Below are 23,432 nucleotides of genomic sequence, written 5' to 3'. Positions count from 1 at the left end.
TCTTTATAATTTCTTTCTTAGTTTCAAGGGTTATTAGCTTTCTCACTCGCTTTGGACGATTCATTGTTACAATTGTATACTTGTATAACAAAATAGTTATACAAATAACGCGAATTTCCACATCAAAAGACGAAATTTCAACAATAACAGTGGTGCACTGGCTACACAATGAGACTAAGATGGCGCCTCACGCTCTTGTTGTGAGCCGCGGTACAACAATATTCATGCACCAGACGAAATAGTCCCGTATTCATCCGCGTTCGTTGTAGGAGTTGCGTTCGTTATAGCATTCTCAATTTTATAGGTAAAACCGTTCGTTATAGGAATATTCGTAGTAGGATCCGTTCATTATAGCATACCCCACTTATAAATAAACTCCGAGACCATATATGTGCCGAATTACATGAAATTCCATGTTATCGAATGCTGAGTTATCACAGTTTTTGGTACTGTATACTGTAGATTGTTTTACGAAAACTATGGCTACAAGAGAAAAATACACAATTTTTTTTTTCCTAAATACTCCCTGCTAAAATGGGAGGTTCGTCTTATATGGCCATGCGTCTTACATGCCATAAAATATGGTAACTCCCCCCACATCATCCTGCTAAATCTCGCTGGTGCATGAAGAAATGTTTATTCTCTTATGTTTTTGACCTTGTGATAATTATTATTTTTTTAACAATCTATCTGTAGAATTGTGTGTGCATGTAAATGAAAAAACAAAAAAATAAGAAGACAGTTATGTTTATCTTCCCAAATTTACGAATTGAAAAATAACCATAATTTTATCTCCTACCCCAGCCTAGAATGGAGAGTGCTAGGGGGATGTGGCTGCCCCGGCTGACTCCCGCAGGCACACAATTAGAATTTTTGCTGGGACCAAAATTCGTACAAGCGGGGAAAGCTTTAGTAACATAGAAAAGTGGTGATAATTCTGGAAATTCGTATAAGTGAAATTGCGTATCTTGAATATTTGTTTAGCAAGGGATACCTGTACATCAAGAATCTATTGAATAATGTCTGGATATCTTACCTCCTCCTCCTTAATCTCTTTCTTCGGAGACGTCTGTAGCAGCTGTGTCTGAACTCTATATGGGAAGGAAAAACAAACAAATTACTCAACAATAAAGACTGCACAAACAAAAGCCAAAAACACAAGTACAGTAGACGATCGTTTTACCGTGCTTGCTTGCTTGCATGGTTGAGGTCCCCCAGGAGAAAAAAATTGAGATAAAGAGCTTCTAACACAACTATTTGTGAGGGTTGTGTATCACCACCACTATAATTCTATTCCTGTCTGTCAAGGGTGTGGAAAGGTGGTGTTAACATCTTGGCTGGCTAAGTTCATGAACAGTGTAACTGGGTCGTTTATGCCCAATTACCTTGCTTATAAATATTTATGGCACTTGATACACTTGGAATTTTGGTATTTATAATAATACAAGCATATATTTTTTCATCCTTGTATGTTTTAAAATACCCAAATTGATTGAATTACTGTTTTATTTTTTAACTGTAAATTTACCTACGAGGATATTAAGTGTATATAACATTAAGAAGGCAACATTTATGGTTACCTATACGAATATAACTAATAATAAAATATGGTCATGTTACCTTTAACTTATTTTTCCATTCAACGCAAATCAATCGGTGTTGTGACTTACTTCCTGTTGTGACACACTTTTATATTAATTGTGTTGCTCAGAAGTCAGTCATACTCCCATCATGTCATCCATTGTAAGGATCAAGCCAAGGTTACATGCAGTAGACCCTATGATAAGACCATTATCACAGAGGGTGACAAAGCATTCTATTGTGAACCATATTATTCCTCACATTCATGCTTAGTTTTCTGGCTCCCATTCTGAGGGACAATACAGCTTTGAGGATTCTGATATCGTTGTAAGCCATAGCCACCAAAACTCACTCTGCATTATGTCATAATTATCTAATAATGATGTAAATTATTATATCAAATAATGTAAAACTTAATTGAGTAAATTGTTTTGTGAATTTATTAACAAAACAATCACATCCTTCCCTAGTCCTTATTGAGAAATGAAAGTATCAGAGCTCAATTGTTGAACTGCGAGGGTGCTTATTTGTGTGTGTTTGTGTGTAGGGAGGGAGGGAGGGAGGGAGGGAGGGAGGTGATGGCTGGACAGCAGACCTGTCCTCCAGTAAGGATGGCCAGACTTTGCACCATCCACCTTGACTATAGCGAGAACTTTCGTCCGTGACTGTACAGTACTGTATATTAAGTTAGGTTAGATATGGGTGGGTTAGGGTAGGTGGGTACAGTCAGTTGTAAATAAGGTTAGGTTAGGTTTGAGTTCAGTACAGGTAGGTTAGGTTGGCTTGAATTAGGTAGAGCTATGACAGTTTACAGTTGGTAAGGTAAGGTAAGGTAAGGTAAGGTAAGGTAAGGTAAGGTAAGGTAAGGTAAGGTAAGGTAAGGTAAGGTAAGGTTCAGTACAGGTAGGTTAGGTTGGTTTAAATTATGTAGGGTTATGTTCATTTAGGCCAGATTTAGTTTGGAGAGGTTAAAGTAGGTTTAGAAAAGTGATGTTTAGCTGGGTACAGAGAGGCAAGGTGAAAGTTAAGTTACATTAGGTTAAGTGTCAGGGATTATCAAGTCCTCTGGAATATTAATAATTTTCAGACATTCATTATTTTATATCTTAATACTGTACATCATTTTAGGTCAAAGATTATAACTTGAACTTTTGAATGGCTGTCAGTAGTTCAATAATTTCTACTAAAGGATGTCAGTAATTCAATCATTTATACTAAGGGATATCAGTAGTTCAATAATTTCTTCTGTTGTAATTAAAATTGTCATAATATCTCACCTCAGTGATCGTACAGTACTATAATGTGGTTCAGAGGCACAAAAATTTTTAAGATTTCAGATTTCTTTGTTGAATATTGAATAGATGAAGTAACATCATCCTGAGTATGAGAGTAAAGCTGGGCTAATGTCTGAAGCTGACAACAATAACTGGTTATACACAGAATAATCTTTTCTAACTAGATTTACAGTATTATTCTTTCACTAATTTATTTGCCTAAACACTGTACCTGCAGATAACAAATATTCTTACCTGTGAGCATGTCGGGATTCTTGGTCAGGTGAGAGTGTATCACCTTTATGTCGAGCCTCAGAATCTGTTCGTATATTCCGGTGGTCGGACTCATGATTGTTCGTCATTGAAAGATATTCCTGATGCTTCTTTAGCTCTTCACATGCCTTGTTCCATGCTGAAGTTCTTTTTACCTGAGATATACAGTTCCTTCAAATCACACTTAGATATCTATCATTCAAACAACTTCAGATACTTAGTGAATATTTTCTAGTGCCAGGTATAGAAACTATAGTACAGTATGATACAGCAGAACATCTCTAATTCAGCAAATCAGTTCATTGAAAAACACCTTAATTCATGTTGATTTCACTTGCAAACTGACTTGTGTCAAATTCGCCAAAAAATTTTATAGTTCACTTTTTTTACAGGCAGCACTTTCCATCATGGTTCCTTTACCCACATCACATTCATTTTCATATTCTTTAACTCCATTCCATCCTTCCACTTCTTATATTTATCCATTAGCTCTTCAATCCTATCTCCTATCAGCACTGAGACATCAGCTGACAACAACTTCTAGGGCAGACCAGTCATGATATAATGTACTGCAATTATATCTTTAGCAACATGATATACAGAAGGGAGCTTATGCCAGACCCTTGATGGACCCCCACTTTCACCTCAAATGCTTCACTTTCCTCCATTTATTCTCACACCAGTTTTTGAACTCTCATACAAAGTCGTAACCACAGTAGCAAGACAATCCTGAACTCCTAACTTTCCCAATGCCCACTGAACTACCTTCAATTGGCACAGACAAATATTTTCTCTAAGTCTAAAAACACAAAATACAGCTTTCTCTCCTTCCTTAGATATATTTCTCATAGATTACCTGGCCATAAATATTACCTCTATAGTCCCATTACCTGGTATGAACACAGGCTGTGTTTCATTAATGTTCACTTTCTCCATCTATCTTTCTTCAACTTTAACCTGCTCTAAGAGCCTCAGGCCCCTGTAGTTCCCAAGTTCAAGTACTTTCACCCAGAACAATACAGTACTTCATAATTGCACTTATCAATTTATTCATCATCAACATGCCAACAGCATCAGATACTTTTAATAATTCTGTAACTATTCTAGAACTACAAGCAGCCCTTTCATACTTAATTTTGTCAATTGCTTTCTTCATACATTCTCTTTCAATTATTCTATTGGTCAACAGTATTAATACCTTTTTCACATGAAGAAAAACACAAATAATCCAAACTCTAACTGACCTGAAGTGTGTGTATGTTGACAGATATAGGACGAACATGTGACTTCTCTATGACAGCTCTCTGATGTTGACTCCCAAAGAATCTTACATCATAAAGTTCATTTTCTACTCTTATTACCTGAAAAATTAAGTGCTCTTTTAAAAAAGACATGTTTAATTAATATTTACTTGTGCCTCACAGAGTACTATATTCTTATTCTCAAACTCTATGAGGTGTCTCAAATAAAAAGTACTGTATTCACACTACCTTACGTACTTGCAAAGTAATCACATGAATGCTTGTACTACAACTGCAGTATTGTACTCATTTATTGATATGGGTCACACAAAGAAATGCAGACAATAATGCTATTGTAATGCAGCACACAAGTACGAGTAATTACTACAAAAATCTGTAAAGCAGTTTATAAAGCACTCTGTTTAAGTTTTTGAGACACCCTGTATATAATGGTTCCAGTCATGAATTAACAAACTATGAGTAAGTAAGTCTAACAAGGGTTAAATGTATTTTACAATAGTATATTAAATAAAGGAACTACCCACCTTTGCTGGCCAATATGGGAATCCTTTTTGTTTGGCATAAACTAGCTGATGTGGAGGTCGACATGGTTTACAAAACCAATATTTGTCGGACTTTTCATTAGACATACGGTAGCAATCTTTGCACTGTTCCAACTCCATCAAGTCATACTGGCAGTCCCGCAGCATTTGTCTTGCCATATCTGCTATACTGCTGTGAACTGAGAAAGAACTCATGCACATCATCAAACACCATAAAGTCACCTTAATAATGAAATGAGCTGAGAGGGACTGCACATTATATTATGTTATCATAAAAAATAAAACCATATAATTCTCCTTCTTATCCTATATCCACAATATTATTACAATCTCCCAAGAAATGCACAATCTTAGTGTATTTCATTAATCCTTTTGTCCTATGTAATTATTCTCAATGTCCCTATTTTCTTGATATTAGTGTGACCTCAGTTTTTTGGGCCTATGTTAAGTAGACTACTACAACAAGAGGAGGCTGGAATATAAATACATATCAATCAATATATATATATATATCCCATAGCATCCAATAAGCCGCTCCCACAACGAAATTGGGTGCTGGCCAGATACACAGCCTGATCCACACACACGGTTCTTGATAGCCAATGAATACAAAATTCCTTGGCTATTTTAATTTTGTACTGTAATTATAATTTGTTTAACCCTAAAATGGTGGCTAAGGATTCCACACTCCACTCCCATATGCACAAAAATGGAATGCAAGGAACATGAAACCTTCACTGATGTTAGCCGCCATCCCCACAGCTAACCTTTAGCAATGATAGCCACCATTTTATGATTAAAGTGAGAGCAATAACATTAGAGGATATAAATTTTATAATGCCTTTTCACACATGTATGTCTACACTGTCTTTTCCTGGATTTATTTTTATTTCCAACCCAATTTTTTATTGTGGTTAATTTAAATACAATGTGCATTGTAATATCATCTTTGAGATTATGGTGAGTAAGATTAATAGAAGACATAAAATGAGTGTTTACCAAGAAGGAACATATTCTAGCAACTGGTGGGTGTTTCTCAAATGATCTCGGGAACCTGTTAAGGTTGATTCTTTACACCGATTCATTTACAATAAGATATCAACAATATTAATTTCCCCTAAAATTTCCACAAGTAGATACCAAAAAGCATATCTATGTAAGTCTGTAATTCTGTACAGTTACTTTAGCAATGTTAACCCACTAACTGCTGTAAACACAACTACACATATGGATGACTAGAAAAAATTCAGTCAAACACACAGTAAAAATAAGTTTCTTTTTCAAATTACCACAGCCACAGTGATGGTTACCATATGTCAGCACATGGCCAATCATGATAAGGTGAACAAACTTGACTGAGTCATGACTGTCCACAATAGAACAATATAATCCAAAACTTTATTATCCATGGTCAGGCTATACATAATGCAAAATCCTAATTAAATAATATCCTATTTCAGCTTATACAGAACTGCTGTAGTAAATGAAGACCTATCCCTAAAAGTTTTGAATATTGTTAGGGTGTTAGTCATGCTGAAGAAGAATTATTTCTTACAATCTTTAACCAGGCCCAACATAGTCAATGAAATAGGACCTATTGAACTGGTACAAGCACTCAGTCAAAAGTATATCCTTTGAAATACAGGTATGGGGCTGTTTATCTGGTGTTCCGGTATCTGGAATGTTCCCAAAACTGGCTATGTTCTGGAACAAAGTGTTTAAAATGAGAGCCAAGTAATTCCCATACCCAGCGGGAAAATATCCAACTGTTCTCTACCTACGTGCAATGTGTTATGAAATGGTTATTTTTCAACTCATAATCTCAGGTACACTTGCACCAAAAAGTATTGGTGCAGGGTGAGATCGACGAGTTCCGAAATAATACGTATACACTGTGCTATGTCGGGAAGGTGGTTGGTAAGTGTATCCTCATAAACCCCCCCCCCCTCCACTAGGTGTTGCCATATGGCTGACAATCAGGGCTGCCAACATACGGCTGGAACAACTCACCTTTCCCAATACCTATCGTCACTGATCTCAAATTGTTCACACTACAGTATGCACCGATACTTTTTGTTGCGAGTGTACATATATCTACAGGAATACCCCGCTATTCACAACCCCACTTATCCGCAATTGATATCTTAACATCCCTATTCAATATTCGCAAAGCATAACCTGCTTATTCACAAATGAAAAATTACTATACGCTACAGTAATATTTCAAACCGGCCGGTCTAGTTGCAGCTCTCATATTCCAACATAAGGCCCACTTCAAACAAAAGAGTTTTTCTGCACATATGGACCCACACAGTTTAGAAATTAATGAAGTTCAATGGGATGAAGAACGTGCGTGCAAATTCATGCTCAGGAGGCACTCACCCCAGACCTTTACCTGTATTTTCAAACTGCGGTGTGAAAAAATACGCTGAACATTCTAGAATTCATCATATGACGAACGTGTTTTTCCCGTATGTCAGTTGTGGTGCATCTATGGTAGGGGCTGGAAGTGTCTGTGATTATTTTTGTCAGATGCAAGTGAACTGAAGCATTAAAAACATGCCAGCGTGAACACATTCCTTCTCCCGCATGGAACAAAAACTCGCATGTAAAGTAGGCCTCAGTAAGGCCCAATTTAATGAGCATGTGTGTGGACTTGGCAGGTCACCAAGTTGGATATCACCATAGCTATGTCACCTGACCTCTTCTCCTTCCAGGTGAAGCTGTGTTATTGTTATTTTTCAATTAATATTTTTGAGTGAATACTGTATACCAATTTATATTAATTTTCTTATACTCTGTTACAAAACTGTTCATACAAAATGTGCAAAAAAAAATAATAAAAGAAACAATTATCATAAGGTCAAAAACATTTAAGATAATAAACGTTTCTTACTTCCGCAAGAGCAGGGGAGGGGGAGGAGGAGGAGAGAGTGTTGGTGGTGGGGAGTGGTGGTGATGGGGAGTGTTGGTGACAGGAGTGTGGTGTTGCGTGAGCGCGGTGGTGGTGGAGGCGAGCTCCTATTTTGTTATTTTTAATTCGTAATTTCGAGCAGATATATGTATCCTTATTCATTTTCGTTTACTCTGTTACATGCACACACGACTGTTCAAACAGACTGTGCAAAAAAGCAAAAAATAATTATCATAAGGTCAAGAATATAAAGATAATAACATTTCTTACTCGCGTGGTAGTTATCCCCCGGATCGTGGGAGGAGGGAGTAGTGTTGGAGATCTCAGCCACTCCAGTCTACCACGCATAGTGAAACTACAGTGACCCCTCGGTTAACGAACTCAATCCGTTCCAGAAGGTCGTTCGTTAACCGAAAAGTTCGTTAACCGAAACCATTGTTTCAATGGGTTTTTGGGTAATTGGTTCCAGCTCACCGAAAATTGCCTAAATTCAACAAAAATGGTAGAAAAGTTCACTTACTTTGAGGTGTGTATGTAGAAGGCTCCTGGATGATGATGATGATGATGGGAATTACAATGGGGGTGGAGGAGAAGGAAGAAGAGAAGGCATTGGGGTGGAAGAGAAGTCACCCCATGGCACCATTTCACCCATAAAATTTTAGTTCTCTTGGTGTATTTCAAGATTATTTTCTTTAAATCAACACTGTACTGCATTATATATTGTCAATATGTAAAATATATTTCAAAATGACCAATAATTTGCTTGGAAACACAGAAAAAAGCGTTTAGTTGAAGAGAGTCTCAAGCAAGATGTTACCTCCAGTGAAAACAGAGAGACTAACGCCTGTTTGCTGTGTTAAGAGGCTGGATGCTGCGCTTTAAACTAGTCACTTTACCTTCAATTATGTTCAATAATTGTTAAAATGACTAAAAAATTGAAAATTAAACTTCTAAAATTATTGAATAGTATAAGCTTCTTGATATTTACTAAAATAGTTAGGAATTTAAGCCCTAGAACCGATTAATGTATTGGCGGACTGATACTAAAGCTGGTTGCCCGGCCAGTGCAAGCGAAAACATGTTGAGGTCGGTTCGTAAGAAATTCGTTAACCGAATTTTTGTTCGGTAACCGAATTGAAGATCCTTATGGAAGGCAGTTCGTTAACCAAAATTTCGTTAACCGAGGCGTTCGTTAAACGAGGGGTCACTGTATTGCCAACTGACAATGTGGTATTTTTTGTTTTATTTTATCCATCAAAGTACAGTATAGTCTCGATTAACGCGGATTTACGTGGCACCTGGCCAGACCGGCAATTATTAGTTACGCGGTACATTCCATCATTTATGCGGGAAGCGACGCGGGCAGGGTGCGCACTAGGTTGCCCAGTCAACAAAACATTACCGAGTTCTTCACCCGCCACCCACCACAGCCAGCCCAAGTCAGTGATAAGTGATAGTGAGGATATGGACTTTGAGGGGTTTGACAAAGAGGCCCTGCAAGCCTCTGTGGTGGATAGTGATACAGGTGAGGGCCAATAATCTGCCCTGTGCCTCGGAACCAACCCTCCATCCCCGTGTGCCCAGCCATCTCTTCTACTTACATAAGTGTTAAAAAACCTAATATTATTGATATTTCTCTTAAATATTAATTGTATGTGCATACCATCATAAAATTAAGATGTTATTTTTACTACAACGTACGTATTGTGTCGGAAAAAGGGTAGTCTGGGGGTCGGCCCAGTCTCTATTTCAATTAATCCCATATGTTGTTATTTCGTTTACGCGTTTCTCGATTTAAGCGGACCTCCACGGGTATAATTGACCGCGTAAACCGAGACTATACTGTAGTATAATTTGCATTTATTCCTCACATTTACTGGTACTACTTCAGTATACACACGACCTTAGTCCCTAATAGCATCAGATAATGAGGAGTACAGTACAGTATATATATAAAAAAATAAGTTGTGAAAATTGTCGGCCAAGAATGAATCCCCCCCCCCCCTTATTCATAATAATAATTTATTCTTATGGGGAAAATTGACCCAATGTTTGCAATTTCATTAGTCACAATGACATTTAGGAACACATTCCCTTTTGATAACTGGGGTATTCCTGTAATTTTTTTTTAACCAGTTCCTAGCACACAGTACACAGTACAGTACAGTACAGTACAGTACAAAAAAATAAATAACTAAAATTATCATAAGGTATTAAGTTTTACGCATAGCGTGGTGAGTGTGTGGACAGGTTAGAGGATGCATGGTGTGGAGTACCAATGCTATGGATAGGCAGCGAGGCAGCATCCCAGCTGGGCTGTACAGCTCCTCCCTGAATTACGACCTACTCGATTTACGACCACCCGCACTTACGACCTGCCTCAGTGGTACCAAAATTTTGACAAATTACATATTTTCGAGTCCCAGCGTCAGTACACAGACAAAATTTTTGTTTGTAATTCCCTTTAAAATGGCTGGCAAGCGTAAAAGTGAGAGTTCTCGGTGCTGAGAAAAAGACACCCAGAAATTTATGAAAATCTACCCAAAGATAGTTGAAAATCTTTTACATTATTAAAATTTACTATGTACGAAAATTTTTATCTCTTGTACAAAATATATGACGTTTATATTCAAATTAATCACTATCTTATAAGAATTCCAACAATGTAAATTATATTTTCCCTGGTAACTTCTATGACATTTTACAAGCAAAAAACAAAAACTCAACCTAAAGGACATAAACAAATAAAAACTTCACAAGACCTTCGGTGCTAACTGTCAAACATATCACTGCCCCCCCCCACCCCCAAGCAAAGGTTTGGTGGTTATACAGTAGGCTTTAAGTTTTTATCTTATATAATATCACAGACTAAAGTTAGGAAAATATAATTTGCATTGCTGGAATCCTTGCAAGACAGTGAATAATTTGAATATAAACGTCATATATTTTGCACAAGAGATAAAAACTTTAGTAAATTAGTATATTTAATAATGTAACAAAATTTTCAACTGTATTTTTGGGTATATTTACATAAATTTCTTCATTTATTTTTATTCATTTACATGCACACACCATACTAAAAGAAACGTAAAAGAAATAAATGACCTAAATGCAAACTTGCTCTGTACCTTTACTAAATGATTAGGGTACTAAAATTTTTGTCTAGTGCAAATTATAGCTTGTTTATATTCAAATTATTCACTATCTTACAAGAATCCCAGCAATATAAATTATATTCTCCCCGGTCGTTTCGGTGGCAAATTATAAGAGAAAAGCTTAAGTCACTCTTAAGGACTGATAAATAAACACACAGACCTTCGGCTCCAATTGTCAAACATATCACCTCGCCTCCCCCTCCCTCTACCCCATCTGCCCAGCCAGGGTTTTAGGATTTAAGTTTTTATCTTATATAATATGACAGACTAAAGTTAGGAGAATATAATTTACATTGCTGGAATCCTTGCATAACAGTGAATAATTTGAATATAAACGTCATATATTTTGCACAAGAGATAAAAATTAATCACTTGTAGTGATTTAAGAGTTCTAGTGTATATGTACGTACAATATACACAGTGAACCCTCGCTTTACGCGGTTTCACTTTACGCGTTTCTACATTTACACGGTACCCTGCCAGAACTGGAATTCCCACTTTACGCGGTGCATCTACTCATATACGCGGGTGAAGTATAATTTTTGTATTTAGCTCATAAAATTCATACAAATTATCCGGCCAGAATATAATTTACATTGCTGGTATTCTTACAATTTGGTGATCATTTTGAATATAAACATCATAGATTTTGCATTAGACATACAAATTTTAGATAAAAATTTTTCTCAGAGTAACTATGTTATCTTTTGTGCAAAATATATGACATTTATATTCAAAATATTCCTGGTCTTACAAGGAATCCAGCAATGTCAATTATATTATCCTAACTTTAATCTGAGGTATTATTTATTACTAAAAAGGTAAATATTCTGGTTTCTCCCACACACTTCTCTGGTAGGGAGGGTTGGTTGGGGGTGGGGGGGAGGGAGGGACCGACCGACCATCTGGCGCGGTTGGAAGAGGGGGGGAGGCAAGGTGGGGTACTTTGATTGACAGATAGTGTCGTGAAGAATATTTTTTTTTTATTAACTTTAGATATTTGTTTTAGCTCATAAAATTCATACAAATTACCCAGCCAGAATATAATTTACATTGCTAGAATTCTTACAATTTGATGATCATTTTGAATATAAACATTATAGATTTTGCATTAGACATACAAATTTTAGATCTAATGTTTACTCTGAGTAAATATGTTATCTTTTGTGCAAAATATATGACATTTATATTCAAAATATTCCTGGTCTCACAAGGAATCCAGCAATGTCAATTATATTATCCTAACTTTAGTCTGAGGTATTATTTATTACTAAAGGTTAAAATCTAGTTTTTTCACCCAACATTTCTCTGGTAGGGAGGGAAGGTGGGGGGTGGGGGGGAGGGTTGGGACCGACCGACCATCTGGCATGGTTGGAAGAGGGGGGGAGGCAAGTTGGGGTACTTTGATTGACAGATAGTGTCGTGAAGAATATTTTTTTTTTTATTAACTGAAGATATTTGTTTTAGCTCATAAAATTCATACAAATTACTGGACCAGAATATAATTTACATTGCTGGAATTCTTACAATTTGATGGTCATTTTGAATGTAAACATCATAGATTTTGCATTAGACATACAAATTTTAGATCTACTGTAAGTATTTTGTTTACTCTGAGTAAATATGTTATCTTTTGTGCAAAATATATGACATTTATATTCAAAATATTCCTGGTCTTACAAGGAATACAGCAATGTCAATTATATTATCCTAACTTTAGTTTGAGGTATTATTTATAACTATACAGTAGTACCCCGATTTACACGGTCAATTGAACCAACAGGGTACTGCGTAAAGTGAACAACAAAACATATGGGATTAATTCCAATAGAGACTGGCCCGACCCCCAAACTCCACTTTTTCCAACAAAATACCTATGTTGTAGTAAAAATATTATGTAAATTTTATGATGGTATGCTCACACAATTAATATTTAAGAGAAATACAGTCGCCAGGTTAATGTCCATTCAAATGATGGACTCAAATCCCCCCTCCCTCTTCCCAGCTCACTGGCCCCTACCTCTCTGAGAAATGATTGGGTGAAACACTAGACTTTAACGTTTAGTCATAAATAATACCTCAGACTAAAGTTAGGATAATATAATTGACATTTCTGGATTCCTTGCAGGTCAGGGAATATTTTGAATGTAAACTTCATATATTTTGCACAAAAGATAAAATACTTGCTATGTGTAAACCAAATTATTACATTAGATCAAAAATTTGTATGTCTAATGCAAAATCCATGATGTTTATATTCAAAATGATCATCATATTGTAAGAATTCCAGCAATGTAAATTATATTCTGGCCGGGTATTTTGTATGAATTTTATGAGCTAAAACATATATCTTCATTAAATAAACAAAGAAATATTCTTCAAGGACACCATCTGTCAATCAAAATACTCGGCCCTAGCTGGGTCAGTTCCTCCCTCCCTCCCCCCCACCCCCCACCTCACACCTTCCATCCCTACCTGAGAAGCTTTGGGAGAAAATAGTAATTTACATTTTTAGTAATAAATAATATCTCAGACTAAAGTTAGGATAATATAATTGACATTTCTGGATTCCTTGCAGGTCAGGGAATATTTTGAATGTAAACTTCATATATTTTGCACAAAAGATAAAATACTTGCTTTGTGTAAACCAAATTATTACATTAGATCTAAAATTTGTATGTCTAATGCAAAATCCATGATGTTTATATTCAAAATGATCATCATATTGTAAGAATTCCAGCAATGTAAATTATATTCTGGCAGGGTAATTTGTATGAATTTTATGAGCTAAAAAAAAAAAAATTATACTTCACGCGTATATGAGTAGATGCACCGCGGAAAGTGAAAGTCCGGTTCTGGCAAGGTACCGCGTAAATGAGAAATCGCGGAAAGTGAAATCGTGTAAAGCGGGGTAATACTGTACCTTAAAATCTAGTGGTTTTCCCCCAAAAATTTCTCAGAGAGGGAAGAGCCAGCGAGTGTAGTGTGAGAAGAGGGGGAGGGAGTTGAGTCCATTATTTGAATGGACATTAACTTGGCAACTGTATTTCTCTATTTCTCTTAAGTATTAATTGTGTGCATGTACCATCATAAAATTAATATGTTATTTTTACTAGAACATAGGTATTGTGTCGGAAAAAGTGGAGTTTGGGGGTCAGCCGGTCTCTATTTCATTTAATTCCATATGTTATGTTGTTCACTTTACGCGTTTCTCGCTTTACGCGGGCCTCCGTGGGTTCAATTGACCGCGTAAAGTGAGGGTTCACTGTATATATATAGTGATATAAGGATGATTTCAGGGATTTTTAAGTGTTTCTGACTTTATGCCTTTTTTGGCTTTACTTTGTATGTACTTTTTCTGTGAGTTGGAACCAATTGTGTTTGTTAATCAAGGGACCACTGTATTATTTTTTGCATTTTCGACTTTCGGCCAATTTGACTTACGACCAATTCGATTTACGACCTGGATTTGGGTCTCTAACCCCGTTGTAAGTCGGGGAGGAGCTGTATTGCTAAGGAGCGTTGAGGCGGCCAGCATCCCTGAGACTGTGATGCAGTACGTAAACTGACTTGTTATCATTTTTGCTCTTTTTATGCTTTGATTATTGCTATGTATATGCTTTCGTTATTGCTGTTTATATGCCTACAATTTCAAGTGTTGCTGTGTATAATTAAAGCTACTTTTAGGGGTGAATCTAGTGATCTGAAGAGAGGCTTCGCAGGCAGGTGACATGACTTCACAGGAGAAGGAACATGGTACGTAGTACTGTATCACCATAAAATATTTACAGAGGGTTTACTGTACATTCAGTACATTTTAGGACTGGCGCTCCAAATTCCAGAAAAATCCCTTACCCAGTAACCCCAAGGTCCCAAGCATGCCGGATAAATGGTCCCATACCTGAAAATCCAATAAAGTGCCAAATAAAGGTAAAGTGGAGACAAGTATCTTAAAAGTACACTCAATAATGTAGCATTAATATAAAAATTATAACCATTACATTTCTTACCTCCTTGATAGATAACAACATTATGTACAATTGTCAAGGCATCTATTTCAAAATCATAAACAGTTTTGTATCGGCAATCTGACGTCTTCTGATCCACTGTATTTAGATCCATCTGATGGTGCAGCAATAGTTGTGCTCTCCAAGGTTCAGAGGCTGAGACACGACTCAGTTGGTCTGAACGAATAAGCGCTTGGTGGCTGGTGGCCGCTCGATCACTAAGGAATACACCAGGCTTCTGAGAAGGGGCTGGGATAACACGTTCCATAATATTCACCGGTAACTGTAAAATAATAAACAAATCATAATACGATGAATATGAATATCTTTTTAGCAGTGGAACCTGTAGCCATTACTTAATCACTCAGTTATTAATAAAGGTAATTTTTTTACTAGATCAGGCTATGATTTTATCCTCTTTTAACTAGTGAAACAACCTGGAGAACATAGACATATATGTTAATGATTCTTTCACATACAGTAAATGGGTTAAATTATACATCACAGTACAGTACTTCCCAAATTTGTCATATTTTTTTTTACTTTAGAGCAACAGTGACAAATATCTTTAAAGACAGAAATCGTAATCTTAACAGCCCATATTAGGCAACATCACCCCAAGTAATGCAGCTTTGTGTATGATGCCATGGAATATGTGTTCTAAATCAGAAAGAACTCAATAGATGTACAGTGAACCCCCTGAAGATTCGGACCCGGTAAATCCGGATTTCAGAGAATTCGGACAAAATTTGGGGGTTCCGGGGGCTAAGAAGCCTTCCTAAGAAGCATTCCCAAAGCAGAGCAAAGATCATCTTAGGCCCGTGTAACTACGATGTCAGCGCGGAAGACACATGCCCGAGGTGAGAAACATAAACAGAGTTGTCAATTGTTGTTTGTGGGAATATTATTTCATTCACTCTCGTAATGAAACAATGTCCTTATTATGTTACCGTACGTAAATGCATGGTTTATATAATTTGTTTATCACTGTGTCTGTCAGCATTTTGAAATTAGCCTACAAGATTTGTATTTCACCCATATATGTACAGCATTCGCTCGATTTAGTGAACTAGTTCGCTAAATCGAGATTAATTCCGTTAATACACTCACACCTACTGAGACACCTCAGACACATGATATGTACAGAGAAACATAGAAACATTATTCATGACTTACCTTAAACTAGGGTGTTCAGTGATTGTTTAAAATTTTTTCTATTACACATATCAGCCGTATCCTATTCGCCCGCTGACTTAACGTGGCAGGAGAGATGGCGGGAGGTTTGAATCTAAATGGCGTGGCGAGGACAGCCAGCCGTCTCGGCGTAAGTGAGCATTTCATGTTCGCGGGGTACCGCGAAACATGGAAAGCTGTAAGGTGAAACCTTGGAGGGGTTTTAGTGTACAGTCGCCTTAACATACTCAGGGTTTGAGTAACAGAGATACCCGTGAATGTTAAAACTGCGTACTTATGCCCCCCACACACACCCTAAAAAACCTGGCCCCTATGTCCTTATTTACAGTATAAACCTGTGTGCAGTTCAGTTTTAAGACCAAATTATTTGGCAAAATTGGGGGTTGACCTAAACGGGTAATAGTTTCGATTGGGCTGAAAATATTTACAGTAGCTACCAGTAAACAATGGAACGACGACTAACGCATCAACCGCTTTTGAGTTGATAGGTACGGTTATGTGGCAGATCTCTTAGGCATCATAGCAAGCCCAAAGTAGCCAAATCCATGGTATGGTAGCACAGGCGATGTAAAACATATTCATTTATTAAAGTTTATTTATAGATACTGTACATAAATTTTTGTTCATTACATTTGAAACATCAATCTTGTTAATTAAATTTGAAACAAAAAGAAAACTACGATAACGTATTTTCATTAAAGTATTACATCACAAGTATATTTTACCTTAACTGTGACTGAATGAATATCGTATTCAGAATAAATATGGAAATATAATATTTTTGCTGGAATGGATATTACAGTGAAAGTGACAAATCATGACGAAAAATGACTCACTTTCTTTCGTTATTCAAAATATTTTACCGTAATCACTTTTTAATGGTTTTCAGTTAAAAACTGTTGTATTGCATTATATTACAATAATATTCTATCCTATCATTAGCCTTATAATCCTGCCAACTGAAAACCATTCTAAAAGTGATTACGTGTAACATCTTTGAACAAAAGAAAGAGAAAGTCATTGCTTACACCACAATTTTATCCCACTTTCCACTGTAATACGACATCATTTCAGCAAAAATATTACATTTCCATGTTCTCAGAAATAATGTCTAATATTTAATATTAAATGCAAAATAGCTATAAAAAACACTAGTAATAATATGTAATGCACTGGCTGGCATCTCCACTCGGCCCCTGCCTCAAGGCCCCTGGGCTCTCCTCCCAACTCAGCCCTCCGCCTCCCTCCTCTGCCTCCACATCTTCAATTGGGCTACTACTGCCGACAACAACACAAATGTTATGTGAATAACTGCACTCCACTTCTATGTACAGTACTGAACTGTACTAAAAGGTGCATTTTTAAGCAAACAATAAAACATGGCAAGAGAAGCTTATTAAAAAGAGATAAAAATTTCACTTCAGCTTAGTGCTGAGGGCATATCCATCTTAATCATAGGTGTGTTGGAGGTATGTGTGGGTGGTTGTTGGAGAATGTGTGTGTGATGTCGGGGTGAGGGTGTGCAGTACAGTGTGGGTAATGTGGGCTGAGAGTATTATTGATGAAGGCAAACCTTTGGGGATGAAGGGGTCATCACCCCCACTCCTCACTCAAACATGGCTAATAGTGATAAGGAGATGAATTCAATACCTTAATGATCCTTAATAAATTCTCTACGAGACATTTCCAATAAGATAAACTTAAACAAAATATTTTTATATGATATAGATAAGAAATTCCACTTTTTATAAAAAACATAAGAAATGTTGATCCCGAGTGGATAAATCAATTTAATTTTGTTAAGACACCTTTCTTTAACAAAATAATGGTGAATACTTTATCTAAAAGTTTGGTTATGGGCGGAATAGAGCTGTTACACCAAAAGACAGTGTGGTATTTTCAAAGGGTAAACGATGCAGCTCGTAGGAGCTGTAGTTATGGAAGCAAATACCACTGTACACATACCATATTGTTATACAGTAAACAAAACAATGTACTGTATACTACTACAGTAAAGCCTCGAATGACAAAGGTAATGTGTCCTCCAATATTGCAGTGTAAGGTGAATCATCGGATCATGAATCTTTAATTACCATTAAAATGACTCAAAAATAATGAGATGCCCAAGTGTGACCTTTTCTTACTTTTTGAGGCTTTTTACCCTCTTTTCCCCAAACAATAAAATTAATGAAAAATGCAAACTATATTTTTAAATAATGTTTATGAATAATAATAATATGGTCATCCAAGTAGAGACTGACACCATTGTTGTCAGTGTTTACACTCATAATGTCAGTTATCCATCTGAAACTGAAAAATTATAGGACCCTGGTTGTTGCTGTAGTAAAATTAATTTAAAAATGTATATTTTAATTATTTGTATTTAATGTACAGAAGAAGTAACCACTGAGGTTATGACACAAGTCTCTGCTTTCTAAACTTCCCATTTATGGTTTCTCTCCCACTTTGTTCTCTAATTTCTAGCTTCTTGAGAACCGATCCATGGCAGTTGTTGTCGAGGATCGACCGCTTCTTTCTCTACCAATAGTGGTGTCCCACAGGGTTCTGCTCTTCAACTACAGTTGTACCCCACTTAACGCGTCAATTGAACCCAGAGGGTCCCGCTAAGGAACTGCAAGTATGAACAACAGAACATATGGGATTAATTCCAATAGAAACCGCCCGACCCCCAAACTCCACTTTTTGAAGGCACATACCTATGTTGTAGTAAAAATAACATCTTAATTTTATGATGGTACATGCACACAATTAATACTTAAGAGAAATAGAGAAATACAGTCGCCAGTTAATGTCCATTCAAATAATGGACTCAACTCCCTCCCCTCTCACACTACACAGCCGGGTTAACAGATGGTCGGTCGGTCCCTCCTCCCCCACCCCCCACCAACCGGCCCCAAGGAGATGTGTGGGATAACCTCAAACTAAAGTTAGAAAATATAATTGATATTGCTGATTCCTTGTAAGATCAGGAATATTTTGAATATAAATGTCATATATTTTGCACAAAAAGATAATATAGTTACCTAGAGAAAAATTTTTTATCTAAAAATTGTAAGTTTAAAGCAAAATATATGATGTTTATATTCAAAATGATCACCAAATTATAAGAATTCCAGCAATGTAAATTATATTCTGACCGGTAATTTGTATGAATTTTATGAGCTAAAACAAATATCTTCAGTTAATAAAAAATAATAATCTTCACGACACTATCTGTCAATCAAAGTACCCCACCTTGCCTCCCTCTTCCAACCTGTCAGTCCCAACCTCCCCCCACCACCAATCCTCCCTTCCAGAGTTTTTAACATTTAGTATTAAATAATACCTCAGATTAAAGTTAGATATTTGACATTGCTGGATTCCTTGTAAGACCAGGAATATTTTGAATATAAAATATATTTTGCACAAAAGATACCATAGTTACCTAGAGAAAAATTTTTATCTAAAAATTGTAAGTTTAAAGCAAAATCTATGATGTTTATATTCAAAATGATCACCAAATTATAAGAATTCCAGCAATGTAAATTATATTCTGACCTGGTAATTTGTATGAATTTTATGAGCTAAAACAAATATCTTCAGTTAATAAAAAAATAATAATTCTTCACAGGGTAACAGATGGTCGGGTCGGTCCTCCTCCCCCCACCCCCACCAACCGTCCCAAGGAGATGTGATAACCACTAAATTTTAATAATAAATAATACCTCAAACTAAAGTTAGATAATATAATTGACATTGCTGGATTCCTTGTAAGACTAGGAATATTTTGAATATAAATGTCATATATTTTGCACAAAAAGATACCATAGTTACCTAGAGAAAATTTTTATCTAAAATTGTAAGTTTAAAGCAAAATATATGATGTTTATATTCAAAATGATCACCAAATTATAAGAATTCCAGCAATGTAAATTATATTCTGGCTCGGTAATTTGTATGAATTTTATGAGCTAAAACAGGCAGTCAGGCAGGGTGGCTGGTGGGGCAAATCTAAAAATAGCGCCTTCGACACTCACCGCAGTGATATGTGGAAAAAATCCGCTAGCAGTGAAAGTTCAGCTTTGGCAAGGCACCCGCATATGCGAAAACGCTATAAGTGAAACCGCTAAGTAGGGCGGGTAAACTGTACTGTTACGAGTGAGCTCCATCGTTGGTTGTGGATTCGCAAAGTGAACGCCTTTTGTTTGTGATGTCATTTCTGCCGCTAGTCTGGCCTGGTTTACTTTAGTATGGGCCCGCAGTGTTTAGTTAAGTACAGAGTATCTCCTTTCTTATTGTACAGTATGTTTCTAGTGGTATAACGTGTAAACCTTGCTCGACTTTTTATAACATCAAGTAAAGTATTATTTGTGAAAGATTATTGTTAATCATATTTTAGAGTTCCACGGAAAATAACTTACTTATTTATGAGGTTTCGTAGGTGGATAGACCATGTTGTTCATCGTAGTTTCTAGACTAAATAAGCTTTTACTTTTTGTGTTCATTATTTTGTCACCGGGTTGAGTCATTTATTTGATCAGATTTAACTTGTATTTGTTTATTTTTGTACATACAGTACTGATATATTTATTTTATTGATTATTTGTTAATATATTCTGTTATTAAAACTACTGCATGTATTTCAATCTACCCCACAGTAATGAGGTGACAATTTGGTGGGATCTATTCCTGACCTATAGTACAAAGTGTAATTTGTGATTTAGGATATTGTTACACCCTTAAGAGGCCCAAGGGTCGTAAATAACTACTCTCTTCCTTCTTTTAGCAATGATTTACTTCACATTAAAACTAATTCTATCCGTTTACTTGACGCATTCTACTCTTCACTCTTCTTCACGCTTTCCTTTTTCCCCTAATTCTCAAACTAGATCTGTTTTTAGAGCTGATATCATTACATCTATATGCGATATGTGCATCATCTCCGAATGGAGAGAAACTAGAAACTAATAGTAATAAAACTCAGTATTTACCAATTACACTTTCCAAATTAGATGATCTGCCACCAATCACATTTCAGGATGCAATCATTCTGCCAAATTCTAAAATAGATATGCTAGGCCTCACCATTTCCTCTAGTATGTCATGGAAGCCACATATCCACAACGTGCTATAAAGCTGCCTCCCAAAAGCTGGGAATGGTGTACATATGTCGAAGCTACTTCATTCCTGAGCAGTTGCTTCCAGGAATGTAAGGGATTCATTATTACTAACTTGGAGTACGGTACTTCTCTCATATCTGGGGTGGTTTCTTCTTCTGTCCAACTGTTGGAGGGTGGAATCAATGGCATTTTGTCTTATTAACTTTCCTCCTCCAGTTGATAATCTTTCTTCCCTTTCTTTGCTGTAATGTTGCTTCACTCTCTCTTGCACTGTAATCAGGCAATGTTCAGTGGATTTGGCATCCTGTGTTCCGCCTAACAAGACCGTGGCTCAAAACACTTGCCTGCCTGCAGTGCCCACCATTTCTCAGTGGATGTTGGTCACACTAGAATAACCCGTTATAGTATAGTACATATTTTCTTTCCTCACACAGCCATCTGTAGGATGCTCTGCCTTCTTCCTGTTTCCATACTCATAAAATCTGTCTCACTTCAAAAAGTTGATTTTCTGGCATCTTGTGTTTAGATTAATATAATCTTTTTCTGTCTCTTTTTGTTTTGTAATATCTTTTTACTCTTATTTTTTCTCGACCCTAGGCCCCTGCTGTGGGTCAGTGACTTGTACCGTGGCTATTCCTTTAAAAAGTTAGAGAATGATAGCGAACACAAACGTACTGTACAGTATATGTGCACACTGAGGAAACAGCATCATTTATCTTATTAAGAATATGTACAAAAGATTCATTATTGTTTATTACTGAATTATGTAATAGATTGAATTAATGTTTATATATGTGAAATGAACATTTTTTTATTGGGCACCCCCTGACATCCTGTGTAAGGTGAAGCACAGAAGTGTTTACAGTGCCCAACAGGGAAGCATGCTGTTCAGGCTTGCCTTTATGTCTCATGAGTATGGGGCGAGAAGCCTGAAGGGTCAAGGGCGAGAAGCCTAAGAGTCAATCGTTTTGTCATCAAGTTATTGGAAGCTCCAACAACTTTCCCTGAATACCTAATTCACAACTTTCGATTTACTTCAGGTACCTACTTTACTGCTAGGTGACCAATTGGGGCTAGAAGTATGTCCAACAACTTTTCCACCGCCCGAATCGAACCCGTGACATCTCGCTATGAGGCAAGAATGGTACCGCTTCTACCACCGCCTCTGAAATGAACAATATAATTCATTAATAATATGTAGAATGTTAAAACACACAAGAGGAGACGAGGGGCATTTCTTTTCATTAGTGTTTACATCCTAATGATGGTTTTACATAAGGTACCCGTGATATAAGGTTATTCTTGAAAGTCGAGAAAACCGCTTACAAGTTTTCCAACTTTAAACATGCATAACTTTGCTGTAATGTGTCATGAAGTAATGTACAGGTGCTCCTCTATTTAAAAACTTTCAACTTACAAACTTTCAGAGATACAAACATCATCACTGAGGGGGGGTTTACCTGCCAGAACAGGTGTTTAAGGCTGTATTAAAGGGTATAGCTGTACTAAATAATCTTTTCATTTTTACAATATGTTTGATATCTACTGGAGTAAAGTTGGACTTTCAAACAAGCCTCAGGAACGTAACTCATTCGTAAGTAGAGGAGCACCTGTACAGAGTTGTTGCAATGTTCACTTGAAGCAACAAAACTCCCATCCGCTTATGGCGTTTTTTACTTTAGATCTATACAGTGTAGATCCCGCCACAACAAAAGAGAACTGGAGGAGAGAGGACGCATACTCATTGGCTGCAGGGGCCATGACTTAGATAGCAGACACTCACTGTCATTGGCCAAGACGGGAGGGGAGGCTGCTGGTCAGTCCGTTCATCTCACTCACTGTCATGACAGGACGAGCATCTCACGACAAAACCAAACCCATAATTTCCTGTCTGCCACAAATCAATGTTCTACCCTATTTTCAAAGGGCTTTAAACTTTTTTCTTTTTGGGGAGGGGGGAAATTAACCCACACGGCACAGGTCACTGACCCACATCAGGGCCTAGGGGCGAACATGCAATAATATTAATTAATAATAATAACAATAATAATAATAATAATAATAATAATAATAATAATAATAGTATTAATAATTCAAATACAGTATTACC

At 36.6% G+C, this 23,432-nt stretch overlaps 1 protein-coding gene across 1 annotated transcript in view; it reads right to left on the bottom strand.

Moving 5' to 3' along the window:
- Positions 1–1,036: 1,036 nt before the first annotated feature.
- The window catches only part of LOC121879094 (zinc finger MYND domain-containing protein 11-like), a gene marked incomplete at its 3' end in the record, with an annotated part of 73,382 nt that continues 50,986 nt past the window's right edge, over positions 1,037–23,432 (bottom strand). The window contains 5 exon segments of the mRNA XM_042385599.1: positions 1,037–1,091; positions 3,111–3,283; positions 4,373–4,489; positions 4,915–5,111; positions 15,012–15,291. Coding sequence (XP_042241533.1) covers positions 1,037–1,091; positions 3,111–3,283; positions 4,373–4,489; positions 4,915–5,111; positions 15,012–15,291 — 822 coding nt within the window.

Source organism: Homarus americanus, unplaced genomic scaffold (assembly GCF_018991925.1).
Source record: "Homarus americanus isolate GMGI-L3 unplaced genomic scaffold, GMGI_Hamer_2.0 scaffold4060, whole genome shotgun sequence".
Classification (NCBI taxonomy): Eukaryota; Metazoa; Arthropoda; class Malacostraca; order Decapoda; family Nephropidae; genus Homarus; species Homarus americanus.
The sequence above is the reverse complement of the archived record's forward strand: the minus strand, read 5'-3'. Positions and strand labels throughout refer to the sequence as shown.